The sequence below is a fragment of the Asparagus officinalis genome, chromosome 8 (assembly GCF_001876935.1).
Source record: "Asparagus officinalis chromosome 8, Aspof.V1, whole genome shotgun sequence".
Classification (NCBI taxonomy): Eukaryota; Viridiplantae; Streptophyta; class Magnoliopsida; order Asparagales; family Asparagaceae; genus Asparagus; species Asparagus officinalis.
This window is the reverse complement of record NC_033801.1, coordinates 19,579,113-19,593,675: the sequence shown is the minus strand read 5'-3', so window position 1 is coordinate 19,593,675 and position 14,563 is coordinate 19,579,113. Positions and strand designations below refer to the sequence as shown.

Sequence of the window (14,563 nt, the reverse complement as noted above, 5' to 3'; positions counted from 1 at the left end):
CTCGTCCACATGTAGCGAAACAACCTTCATGGCGACCATAGTGGCAGCCAACATGGCGCCACTTAGCCATGATGCATTTGTGCGAAGTGCAATGTGCGCCTAACAAAGCGTCACTTAGCGTCTCAGCCCGATTAGCCCCGATCCCCGGTCCATTGGCCCATGGTCCACGGCTCACGTCCCATGACCCACGACCCACGGCTCACTAGAACTTAGGGATTAATTAAAATAAAACACTTCTCGGCTTGCCGTTGGCAAGCCTTGAACAGAGGACCTTTTGAAATATCAAAACATTAACTTTCCACTAGACTAGCTACTAAGTATTTGTGAAAAGTACTTATAGTTAATATATATATAGTTTAAAAACTCAATTTGGAAAGCAGTTTTGACCAAAAAATCCAACAAATTAATATATGAACATGGTATCTCACCTTGTTTTTTTGCTTCAAACATAATTGTAGTTCCATAGAGCTACTTGTTAACTGTAAGGATACTTGAGCAATGAGATATTGCAAACACAAATTACTCTTGCAATTTATTTGAAACCAATTATAGTTCTATAGAGCTGCTTGTTAACTGTAACGGCACACAATCATAGTAATTTTGTTGCCAAGATTTGATTTGCACCACCAAATCTATTGCAAATCCTTTTTGAAAAATGAGCTAGGTTGCAAAATCAATATTGAAACTTAATCTATATTTTATTAATTTGATTCGCAATATTTTCATTAGAAATGATAAATATGAATTTACAAATTGTAATAAAAAAAACCGTAGAAGCTCCACTCAATTTGGTAGGAGGGAAAAAAAAAGAAAAAGAACATTACAAAATTAATTTGGAAATCATCTACACCTGTACATGTTTTCTTACGCGAAAAAAGCAACAAACAATCAACATTTATACCAAAGTTTTTCAACCTAATGCTGAATTTGCGTGGGAAATATAAATGTGTCCTACAAAAGAATTGCAGATATCTAAACAATGAATTTGAAGATAATTTCATGCGATAAAATGTTGCAATTAACATTTGCTACCATCTATTTCGTAGCAAACCAAAGCCCTAAATACGGAAAGCATAACATCTATCCCCAAGGGAACCAAAATCAACGCGAACTCAAGACAAATCCACAACAAACAAACCATCATTTGACAACCAACCATGCCAATTACCATTGAAAATCAAATCTTACAATATTTCTTCCCCAATATATATAGAAACTAAACCAACATCCAACACATTACATACAGATTAAAAACAACAGCCCTCAACCCTCATGCAATCTTGTGGCAGACCCTGGCAGTCGGCATGGTCACACAAATAGGGGCATACTTCTTCTTCGCCTCCGGCGTTCCCCTCTTCGCGCAGCCGCAGCCGCAGCAAACATCGCAGCCCTGCGCCCCCTGCTCTCCTTCTCTTCCTTGATCACGTCGACATTATAATTTACGGCCGACACGTCCGATTTCGCAGCAGCCTTCGCCATGACGAGGGTCCGACGGGTGCTCGACGACGTCTGAGGAGCGACGGCGACGTTGCCGATGAAGGAAGCCATCATGCTCACTGATGCCATCACTTAACTCTCTCTCTCTCTCTCTAAGCTCTTGTGCGTTCAAACCGTTTGGTATGAAGAATGTGGGACTAAAAAATGCATGGGAAATAATACGTGAGGAGGGGAGAATGCCACAGTTTGGGGTTATCTTATCCCTAGGACTTATTCTGGCCAATGGGGGGAGTACACGTGGCATATTTATATCTATGTGAGGACTAGGGGGTTCTTTGTACGTGGAGGATAACATGAGAGCGAGGGAGGAGCTATGCTGGCATGTGGGGACAGCCTATTCCTTACGAGCACCAGAACTTTGAAGCACCAGCTGGACAAGTTGCTGAAAGTAGCAGCACGTTCCGAAAAGAGTAAATATTGAGCAACAAATGCAGAATAATGTGTTCGGGTTAATTTATTTGTACAGCCCTATTTGCCTCCTAAAGTGTTGGTATATATATATCTCTTTTTAACTTTCTGAACTATCTTTAGTCCCCATATGATCCCATTGAATTTGTTCCTTGCTTGCCTTCCAGAAATATTTCTCGTCGCTCTTACTCCCTGAGCTATTAATTTATCTTTGCTTACCTCTTACCTCATTAGTCATTACACTTTCGAGTTTATGATAAAAAATTATAGTTCAGAAGGTAACATGAGACACAAAATAGTTCGTGTCATGCGCCTAACAATCCAAGCACCGAAAGCTTGGGCAACCGTAAAGTTTGAGAAATGAGAGAGTGGGCTCCACCATTACTATTATTTGCATAGCAAAATATTAATATTTTATTGTGTATAGTGTTTTTTCAAATACTATAAATAGGCTCTAAATCCTTAAGGAAAAAACTCATCTCATAAACAACTCCTCATATAGAAGAGAGAGGAAAAAAGAGAGAGCATCTCCTTGAAAAGAGAGATTGTAACTCCAGAGTTTTCTCCTCATAGTGGATTCTTCTATTCTTGCTCGTGGACGTAGGTAATTTTATGCCGAACCACGTAAACCTGTGTGTCCATCTTTTTATCTTTATTTTTACTACTATTATTGCGATCCTGCTCTATTGTGCCCCGGGTTTGTCCCAACAAGTGGTATTAGAGCCAACTTAGGGTGCTTGTATATATCTACTTATCGTATACTCTATGGCTACTACCAAAGATGGATCCTCCACATCAGAAAATAAGTTAGGTTATCATTTACCTTTTGAAGGTGACGAGTACTATTCACGAGTACGGTACTCTTCATAAATACAATACTATTCACAAGTACGATACTATTCACGGATAAGGTTATTGTTCATAAATACAGTTACTATTTATGTGAAATAGTAAAAAGTTATTATTCATGGTAGAAGCAATGATGGTGAAGTTCAAGATCGAGAAATTCAATGGGAACAATTTCTCTATGTGAAAGTTGAAGATAAATGCTATCTTAAGAAAAGATAATTGTCTAGCGACCATCGGTGCACGACCGACCGACATCACAGATGATAAGAAGTGGAATGAGATGGACGAAAAATGCTATTATAAATCTTCATCTGGCATTAACAGACGGAGTGCTGTCAAGCATAGAGGAGAAGAAGACAGCAAAGGAGATCTGAGATACTCTAACAAAGCTATATGAGGCGAAATCCTTGTACAATAAAATCTTCTTAAAAAAGAGACTTTATACTCTAAGGATGACAGAATCTACATCGATGACCGACCACATCAATACTCTAAACACACTATTCTCCCAACTCACAACGTTGGGGTATATAGTTGGTGTGAATGAACATGCAGAACTTTTACTTCAGAGTCTACCTGACTCGTATGATCAACTCATCATCAACCTGACAAATAACATTCTCATAGACAATCTAGTCTTCGACGATGTTGCAGCCACTGTTCCGGAGGAAGAAAATCGGCGTAAGAACAAGAAAGACAGACAGGCAAGTTCGCAACAGGCATAAGTCTTAACGATGACGAGAGGAAGATCAACGGAACGTGACTCCAGTGGGAGTCACACCCATGGTAGATCAAAATCACGAAGTAAGAATAATATCAACTGCTATAACTGTGGCAAAAGAGAGCACATCAAATCGGGGTGTTGGCACAATAAGAAGAGTGGGGATAAAAAGTTTTTAGAGCCATCAACATCTCAAGGATGCGTTGTCAGCATATCAGACGATGGTGAAATTCTATTCAGTGGAGCAACCACTGTTGATGAAGGCAAAAAGAGGTTTGTTGATATCTGGCTTCTAGATTCAACAACCTCCTGGCACATGACCTCCCGGAGAGAATGATTTTACAAATATGAACCTATCTCAGGAGGATCTGTATTCATAGGGAATGATCATGCCTTGGAAATTTCTGGTATTGGCACTATCAAAATCAAAATGTTTGATGGTACAATACGCACTATTCAAGATGTGTGACATGTGAAGGGCTTAAAGAAGAATCTATTGTCTTTGGGATAATTAGATAAGCTCGGGTGCAAAACCCATATAGAAAATGGGATCATGAAGATTGTTAGAGGGGCGCTTGTGGTAATAAAAGGAGAAAAGATAGCTGTAAATCTATATATGTTCAAGGGAGAAACTCTGTAGGAAGCTAATTTATGTATGGCATCAACAAGCCATGGAGAAGAACAAACCATGATGTGGCATCGCAAACTAGGCCACATGTTAGAACGATGCTTGAAGATTCTCTCCGATCAGAAGCTGCTTCCTAGACTTAATTCGATAGCTCTTCCATTCTATGAGCATTGTGTTATAAGTAAGCAGCATCAGCTGAAGTTCAACACATCGAGTTTTAGAAGCAAGGATATTTTGAAACTGGTTCATTCTAATATATGACAAGCATCGGTTATATCCTTGGGAGGAGCAAAATATTTTGTGTTCTTTATTGATGACTACTCCAGGAGATGTTAGGTGTATCCTATCAAGAAGAAGGTGGGTGTGTTCTCAGTCTTTAAAGCCTACAAAGTGTGGGTCGAGATTGAATCTGAAAAGAAGATCAAGTGCTTGAGGTCAGATAATGGAGAATAATACACATACAGTAAATTCCTAGCATTCTGTAAGTAAGAAGGTATCAAAAGATAATTCAGCACTGCTTATACTCCTCAACAAAATGGAGTGGCAGAGCGGATGAACAGAACTCTGTTGGAAAGAACAAGAGCTATGTTAGCAACTGCAAATCTGGATAAAGTCTTTTGGACGGAAGCAGTAAAAACCACATGTTATATGGTAAATCGATCTCCATCAACTGCAATACAATTGAAGACGCCGATGGAGATGTAGACTGGTAAGCCAGCTGATTATTCTAACCTTCATATATTTGGAAGTCTAGTGTACACAATGTACAATGACAAAGAAATTAGAAAATTGGATTCAAAATCCAAAAAATATATATTATTAGGGTATGCTGATGGAGTAAAGGGGTATCGCCTGTAGGATCCCACTGCCCGCAAGGTTATCGTCAGTAGAGATGTTATCTTTGTAGAAAATCAACTACAAAGTGGTAAAAAAGAAAGCAGTTCAAGGAAGGACTCAGAGACTATAGCTGTCCAGCTAGAAGATGATTCGAATTCTTCTGAAGCAACACCGGAGTATGATATACAAGAACTAGTCGAGTCTGAGGCTCTAGAAGCTCGAAGGTCAACTCGTGAGAGAAGACCACCGACTTGGCATTCAGAGTATATTACAGAGAGTAATGCTGCATACTGTCTTCTAACAGAAGATGGAGAGCCATCAACTTTTAATAAAGCTATAAATGGCATAGATTCATCTTTGTGGATGACAATAATATAGGAAGAAATTGAAGCTCTCCATAAGAATAAGACTTGGGAACTTGTGTCACTGCCACAAGAAAGAAAGACCATTGGAAGAAAATGGGTCTACAAGATCAAGCGAAATGGCGATGATCAAGTGGAGCGATATCGTGCTAGATTGATGGTAAAAGGATATGCTCAGAAAGAAGGTATTGGTTATAATGAAATATTTTTTCCTGTAGTTCGACTTACAACAGTCCAAATAGTCTTGGCTATGAGCGCTATATTTGACTTACATCTAGAGCAGCTAGATATGAAAACAACATTTCTTCATGGAGATCTTGAAGAAGAAATTTACATACTCCACCAGAAGGTTTTGAAGAAAAAGAAAGAGAGAATTTGGTTTGCAGATTGAAAAAATCTCTGTACGGTTTAAAGCAGGCATCAGTGTGTTGGTACAAGAGATTTGATTTATTCATCATGAGCCTTAGATATAACAGACTTAATTCAGATCCTTATGCATGTTTTAAGAGGTTTGGTGAAAATAATTTTGTTATCTTATTGTTGTATGTTGACGACATGTTGGTTGTAGGCCCCAATAAAGATCGTATCAAATAATTAAAGGCTCAGTTGGCTAGGGAATTTGAAATAAAGGATTTAGGATCTGCAAACAGGATTCTAGGGATGCAAATTTACCGAGACAGAGTTAATAGGAAGATTTGGCTTTCTCAGAAGAACTATTTAAAGAAAATGTTGTGACCCTTTAACATGCAAGATTTTAAGTCAATTTCTACCCCACTTTCTGTTAATTTTAAGTTATCCTCCAGTATGAGTCCTAGCATTGAAGAAGAGAGGATAAAGATGTCTCGAGTATCGCATGTATCAGCAGTGGGAAGCTTAATGTTCGCTATGATTTGTACAAGACCAGACATTACACAAGCAGTGAGAGTAATTAGTCGATACATGGCGAATCCTGGTAAAGAGCATTGGAATACTGTAAAGAGGGTTCTAAGATACATTTAAGGAACCTCATATGTTGCATTATATTATGGAGGATCTGATTTTATTGTCAGTGGATATGTTGATTCTGATTATGCAGTTGATAATGATAATAGCAAATCCACCACAAGTTATGTGTTTGCACTTGCTGGCGGAGCTGTAAGCTGGGTTTTAAAACTATAGTCAGTTGTGGCTACTTCAACAACAAAAGCAGAATATGTAGCAACTACACAAGCCAGTAAAGAAGCGATATGGTTAAAGATGGTACTGCAAGAACTCAGCTATGAACAAAAGAAGATATCTTTATTTTGTGACAGTCAGAGTGCTTTACATTTGACAAGAAATTCAGTCTTTCATTCAAAGACCAAACATATTCGAGTTCAGTACCACTTCGTTTGTGAGAAAGTGAAAGAAGGAACAGTGGATATACAGAAAATTCACATCGAAGACAACCTAGCAGATTTTTTAACAAAAGCAGTCAGTACTGACAAATTTATTTGGTGTCGATCCTATTATGATCTAACGCAGACGTAAAGCAATATGAAGATGACAAGATAGAAAGAATAGTGTGAAGATATGATTGATACTCAATCAAATCTTTAAGTGGGAGATTGTCAGGCGCCTAACAATCCAAGCACCGAAAGCTTGGCCAGCCGGAAAGTTTGAGAAATGAGAGAGTGAGCCCCACCATCATTATTATTTTATAGTAAAATATTAATATTTTATTATGCATAGTATTTTTCCAAACACTATAAATAGGCTCTAAATCCTTAAAGAAAAAACTCATTCCAAAAACAACTCCTCATATAGAAGAGAGAGAAAAAAAGAGAGAGAGTATCTCCTTGAAAAGAGAGATTATAACTCCAGAGTTTTCTCCTTATAGTGGATTCTTCTATCCTTACACGTGGACGTAGGCAATTTTGTGTTGAACCACGTAAATCCGTGTGTCTATCTTTTTATCTCTATTTTCACTACTATTGTTGTGATCCTGCTCTATTTGGCCTCGGATTTGTCCCAACAGTTCGGTGGACAAGCAAATAAAAAGTTCAATAGTTTAGGGGACACATAGCTAGAGATTGAAAATAGTTCAAGAGAGTAAGAAAGGGAAAAAAAACTAGTAGTTCAAATTACTGGTAAAGATAAGAGCCCCTCTATAAAAAAAAGGTCCACTTTTCCGATTATTATTGTCTAAATTCCCTTATACTACGGCATGCTTATTATTCTTGTAGATTTATTCTAGCAGATAGACCCTCTACGTTAACTTTTTTACTCTTTTATTTTCAAAAAGTCTATATGCTATAAAACACAATTTTCTTTTTCTATATATGATGATAAAATAGTCGAAAAGATTTCACTCAGAAGGATCAACCTGCCAAAATGAAACTAAATTGTTAAATTCCGAATTGTGATACTACAAGAGGGTCTATTTGCATTTAACCCTAAATTTAACAGAAATCATATATTTTCATGATTTATACTTGTTCTGCATCTCATCCGTTCATCCGTGAAGAGTAATAACAACCTAATAGATAAATAGACAATTATGATAAAAAAGGAAGACTTTTAATTGTGATAGAGAGGATAAGGGCCCACTATGACCCAGACTGCTCAACCGTTTGCTAAGGGGCTGTTTGTTTCACATTTTTTTTGGGATATAGGGTGGATTTTAAGTTTTGGGATGTAAAAAGTGTCCTTTTTGAGTTTTGAGATTCCATAAACTTTGTTTGTTTTAAAAATAATTTTGGGATATTGAATCCCTAAATTATAAACAAATAATATATTTTTAGGATTTGTGAAATCCTCTCTTTTGTTTCAATCTTTTTTTGGGATATAAGGTGGATTACAAGTTTTTTGGGTTTCAGAATTCCATAAACAATGTTTGTTTCAAAACCAATTTTAGGATATTGAATCCCTAAATTATAAAAAACTATTATATTTTAGCATTTGTGAAATCCTATTTTTGAGAGAGGATTTGGGTTGGATATTGCACCTATATATTATTAAAAAATTATTATATTATATTATATTAGCATGCTATACTATACAATAATTAATATAATATAGAATTAATATATTATATAATATTATAATAATATAATATTTAATATAATACATCTATTCCTCTATTAATAATAGGAGGACCCAAGAATCACTGTTCATGCTGTAGTAAATGCTGCAGTAAATCTTAACGCCCCTACGGAAGCTGTGCAGCCTTTCCTCGGGTTCGTAGAGTCGGGTTTCCCGTTTACCCACAACGGAGGAGCCGCCCCCACCAGGCAGGCGGCCACGGTTCATAACGCATTCTTCGCACAACAGATCCACTTTGAAGTTGACTTATTCGCTCGGCCAATCGTCGGAATGTGTACGAGATACCATAAGGGCCCAATATCTCAATAGCACCCTTGTCTAAAGCTTCGAATGAGACTGAATATCCGAAACGCAGGAACGATCTGACTAGAAAGTCATTCAAAACTTGATCGAAGAACCAGCGTTTATTGAAGAAGCAATAGAGTCGATTACAAAAAGTACTAGTTTGAAGGGCTCGTTGGAATTGATCCGCTACGGGATTTACATTATACGCTAGAGAAGCACCTGAAGTACTAAACAGAATAGGTATGAGTTTTGTAATGGTTGGAGCAGCAAACTCGGATTCGGCAAGAATCTCATTTTTTGGTAGTACGAAGGGGGAATTGGCCCAAAAATTGGATAGGGGTAAAGACGCAGCCGGGCGCCGGCGGCTTACTCAAGTGCCCCCCGAACCGCGCGAAATGGTCGCCTATTACACGGCTCACAAACTCTGCCTGGGGTGGGGGTACCTATTATTCGTCGGCGGTACGGCGCACGCAGGGTCTCGGTTTGCTGCGTGGACTTCCTATGCATTTCCTACAGAGTGCAATGGAACCCAGCTCCGCCGAGCCAAAAGGAAAGAACCGCCTCCGGCGGACAGTAGAGTATAGCCAAGAGGCTTTCGTCGCCCGTAAAGGACCTAACGGAAGACCGTGCTCCGAAGTGGACTGAGAGTTTTGTTTGTTTTAAGAACACGTCGACCTTAACCTTACCCCTTCTATTGAGCCATGTCTAGGTGGAATCGGCAAGATTGAACCGAGGCCCGCCCGGCCACCGCCGGGGGGACAACCAGACCAACCAGTAGGCTTTCTTGGGGAAGTTTTCCCCCGGGGCCCTTACCTTAAATCATTGAATTCATAGGGGCGTCCCAGCCAGTGGTCCAATGAGAAAGAAAGACAGGAGGGCAGGATTCCTCGTGGTCGGGCGAATTCATTCTGGGAAAAAAAAGGGATTCCATCGGGCTGTAGCTATGCAGCTACAGGGATTCCATCGCCTGAGCTACGCGAAGGGAAGGAAGTCGTGGGGGCTGAGCCGGAGGTCACTTTTCCCGATCCATCCAGAAGGTTTTTTTCCCTCTCTCGCCCATCATCGTACCCAGCCCAGCTGTCGGCGAATTTGGATCTTGACATGTCGGTTGTTTTTATTATTATATTGGTTTAATATAGTACACTATAATATAATTGCTACAATAATTAAAATATTATAATTAATATAATATATTATATAATAATATATGTATATAAAATATTATATAATATTATAATATATATGTTGTACTATTATATATATTATAGTATGTGATATTGCATAATAATATATAATAAATATCATAAAATAAATTATACGTATAAATTACAAATTATAGTATTCCAAATCCCAAAATATTGATATAACAAACAAAATATTATAAATTGTAGTATTCCAAATCCTAAAATATTGATAAAACAAACAAAAAATTACAAATTGTAGTATTCCAAATCCCAAAATATTAATGAAACAAACAAAATTTTAGAGATCCCAAAACCCACAAAAAATTTTATGAATTTCAAATTCTATGATGGAATCCATATCCATAAATTTTGGGATTTTAAACAAACAGCCCCTAAAACAATCTCCATAACAGTCGAAATGAAACCGCTAAACGAACCACGACAATGGTGCCCTCCGGCTCCGAGGCTCCAATAAAATGGTGATAATTAATCTACATGGTCAGTGGGCCTTGATTCTCTAAGGGCCCAATCAAGGTGATTTGTCGTGGATCATATAGTGAATATCCAATAATCTAAACACAAACCCGAATTCAATAGGTCATTCAGCTTAACTTGTTAAGTGGATCATATTAAATTAACTAGTGCTTTTTGAATTCTCAAATAAGGAATCCTGCAAATATAATTAATTTGTAAGTTAATTAATTATATATGTACTTATTAGATTATAAAATTATAACTTTCAACCCTCACCATGGTTCATGTGTTTCAGTGTAATGGTTCGAATCATACTGACCAAGAATTTCTAATGTGGATTTTCTTTTTTAAACCCCTGTATGTCAAGGTTTCGGCTTTCACCATGAAAGGGCCATTAACCTACAGGGGCATACTAGAGTAGAAATTATAATTCTCAGCCGCCGTTATGACTTTAGAGTTCTGATGCAGTGACGTGGGCTTCAAGATTGCTCAATTGTGTTTTATTTCAAATATAAATAAGATTCTATAAATTATATTAATTACTAATTTTTTTTACTTAAAATATAATTACATATTTAAATGGAAAATGGTTAAATACTACTGAAAATGAATGCTATATATACTCCTCTATACTTAAAAGGAGTATCCAAAGAATTATTGTTTATTCTGTAGTAAATATTGTAGTATGAACAATAAACAAAATTTTGTTACTATTCACGCTATAGTGATTTACAGTAGCATAAATAGTGAATCAAATTTGCGCCTTTGTACTTGAAATTACTATTTATGCAACAATAATTTATTATATCATAAAACCTAAAGCAAATCAAATGTATTAAAACTTGGATCATTCTTTAAGTATAGATATTGATGTTAAGTGATCACACAGTCAATTATATTCATGGTTGGATGGGGTTGAAGTTGATGAGGGGCCGCTTTCTTCCCTGAATATCCAGTTCTAAGTTGGGCGATTGGAAAGTCTGCACATATAAAAACACGTGAGAGGACGGGGGCTGGTTCCCCCGTAGTTCCTCCGACGATCAAGTCGGCTGGTGAGCTTGAGTGGGGAATCTAAAAAATTATGAGAGTTCTTGCGGGTGCAGTATAATATGCAGATCACAAAACCAGTTAAAAGTCAAAAGTAGTAAAAAGTCTCCCCTAATGTTAGAACAATACCTCTTTTTTATAGTGGTGCAGGAAGGGCAGAGCCGTCATTGTGAACAAGCACATGATGGTGGTAAATAAGCATGGGCTGGCAGCCGAGTTAGCTTCTGCTTTACAGGTGTCGGCTGGCGATTGGAGGAGAGATCACCTCAGCATTGAATGAGAAGTGACCGGAGGCGGCGGTGCCTACGTGGTCTGATGAGTCATGAATACTATCGGAGTTAGAGGCATGATGGCACCTACCAGGCATTAATTGCGATGTCGACGTTGTCAGTGGGGGGATCTCGAGGCCCAAGTCTTTTAGCTTGGTCGAGAAGTAACACATTTCGAGTCGTCATCGGGAGGCGTCGAATAGCTGGTCGACTGGACTCGTTGTGAGTCGTCTTCGACAAGAGGGTCGATTAGTTCTGCCTTGAAGGAATATCGACTCGGCGAGTCGGCTGAGATGTAACCCTTGTGTGTCTCGGTCGCCAATTTGATTGGGCACTGTATGCAGAAGTATACCCGTCCGTTGTTGGCAAAGAGTTGCACTTAGGTGATTGAAAACACCATAACAATAGATGAGTAGATATGATTTCTAAATCAAATGTATTAAAACTTGGATACTTTTTTAAGTATAAAGGAGTAAATATGATTTCTAATTTTAAGCATACAATAATTAAATTAAATATATCAAAACTTAGAGAGAGATAATTTTAAAATACAGTGATTAAAAAATAAAGGATTATACTTTTCACGGGATGCACATTAGTACTATACTGAAATAGAATAAAGAAGATGCGAATCTATCACATCAAGCACATTTGGAGCCACTTTGGACAAGTAACTTTCTATCTCATATCTTCCTCTGTTCATTGGCTCAACGTAAGATACTTTGGGGAGCAATAATTGACACTGCATACACCAACTTCAAAAGGGAACCTGCCGACATAAAAGAAATGGTACAATAATAATTTTACATAGATTACCTAAGTTCTTTTCTCTTAATTTAAGCAATCATACACTTAACTAAGCAAATGCTCCCTATCTTCCACGTCAACCACTCACTTACTCCTCTCACATCCTCACACATGTCCTTGTGACCAATTTCGTTGTGGGTTCCTCTCTATTACTACTTAACAATAATACAAAAAGTAGACACTAACAAGATTTTTTTAAAAAAATTACTTTTAAACCCTTGAGGTGTTAAAAACTTTATTTTCTGCCCCCACCTTTATTATAGATTTTTAGCACTCTAAAATCAAATTATACATTCATTTAACTTTTTCAAATCTTAAATACTCTGCTAAATAATACAACCTTTAAGTCTTAACAATTTTCATATTGTAGAGCTCATATGAAACAGGATCACACTCAAACAGAAAGACCTTATGGATGTATTAATAAATTATCGGTTTGTTGCTTAAAAAAAGAATAGAAAAAAAGGAGGACATCATAAAAGAATAAATGTGTAAACTTAAAGGGTTTTTCCTGATATTTAAAAGTTATGGGTGGATATCTGATAATAGTCTAAAGTTAGGGGGATTTTCTCAAGTTTAGCCTTACAACAAGAGTAATGTTAAGTGTACTATAACTTTTCTATTACTTTGGCGCTCCACAAACAAAAGAGTGGGGTCATAATGAGCTATCACTTTTTTAATACAATTTTCATGGAGGGACCTCCACTCTTTTATTTGTGGTAATGCCAAAGTAGTAGAAAAGTTGTAGTACACTTATCATTACTCTTAAGGATTTCAGGATGTAAATTAAAAGTATGAAGGTCTAAGGGCCTTATGTAAAAATTGACCTTTCATTGGTCCTTGACATAAATTTTCCCTTCTTAATTTTAGCATTGCTCCTTTGGTGTGACCCAGTCGACCTCAACATCCACTGCCCAATCTGCTCAATAATAAGGAGCTACCAATCGTGAAGAATTAGCTCAACTCTCTCCTCGACTTTTCCTCAATCAACAGCCAACATGATCCCATCCAAGCCATGGAAGCAAGACAACCGAACCGTTGAGACAACAAATCAACAAGATCATCAAGACCCAGAAGAATCCAATAATCCTCTAGCTATCGTGCCTAGCTCTGGTCCTGAGCCTGAGCCTGAGCCTGAGCCTGATCACGCTACAGCTGGCCGTGATCGGGCTCATGATGAAGAAGCGGTGACCGCTCCAAGGGCGAGGTCTGATGAAGTAGAGTCGAAGATCTCGGCATGGGAGGCCGAGGAGATGGCGAAGATCAACAACAGGTACCGGCGGCAAGAGGCGATTATCAATGGTTGGGAGGGTGAGCAGATTGAGCAGGCCGGCACTTGGCTTAAGAAGATTGAGGTATACGATCATCTCTCATGAAATCTTCATGCTAGTACAGAATAAATAAGTGCTAATACTTATTTGCAGTTATGCACTTTGTTACAACTTACAGATTATCTAGTGTAATCATGTGCATGTATGAATTATTCGTTATATATGACAAAAAGTTATGATATTACTTGTGATCTTCCTTAGGCTGATTCCATGTCTAACAGACTTCATATTTATCATACAAAAGTTTCTTTTCTTTTTATATATAAACTTATTCTGGATTTTCTTTTCCCGCATAAGAATTCTGTATTCCAACCAAAAATCATTTCATTAAGTATATACAATATGAACGCCACAAAATGGATGAGTTAGTACTACAGCCAGAAGAAAAGAAAAATGGCGAAAAACTGATGATATAGTTACAAAAAATAGTGCCTTCTGTGTTCAACCTCTTGAACATTTTTTGGATGACAATTTACTGTTGTTGCAGAGAAAGCTGGAGGGCAAAAGGGCAAAGGCTGTGGAGAAAATGCAGAACGATGTAGCGATAGCTCGACAGAAGGCGGAGGAGAAGCGTGCGTCAATGGAGGCAAAGAGAGGGGAGAAAATTGCTAGAGTTCTAGAGCTTGCAAAATTGATGAAGATTGTTGGCCAATCTCCATCCAAGCGCTCTTTCTTCAGGCCTTACAAGCACGACTCATGGGCTTGAACTTGTACTTCAACAAAATGTGTTGCACATGCACAAGGAAAAAAAAATTAGTGTGGAGAGATTTATGGTCTGAATCTTGAAAGAGCCAAGTGTAT

At 37.7% G+C, this 14,563-nt stretch overlaps 1 protein-coding gene across 1 annotated transcript; it reads left to right on the top strand.

The window, feature by feature from the left end:
- Positions 13,318-14,542, top strand: LOC109819628 (remorin 4.1-like). Its single transcript, XM_020385406.1, has 2 exons — positions 13,318-13,786; positions 14,250-14,542. Exons 1-2 carry the CDS (start codon positions 13,430-13,432, stop codon positions 14,466-14,468), a joined length of 576 nt encoding a protein of 191 aa, XP_020240995.1. The 5' UTR covers positions 13,318-13,429; the 3' UTR covers positions 14,469-14,542.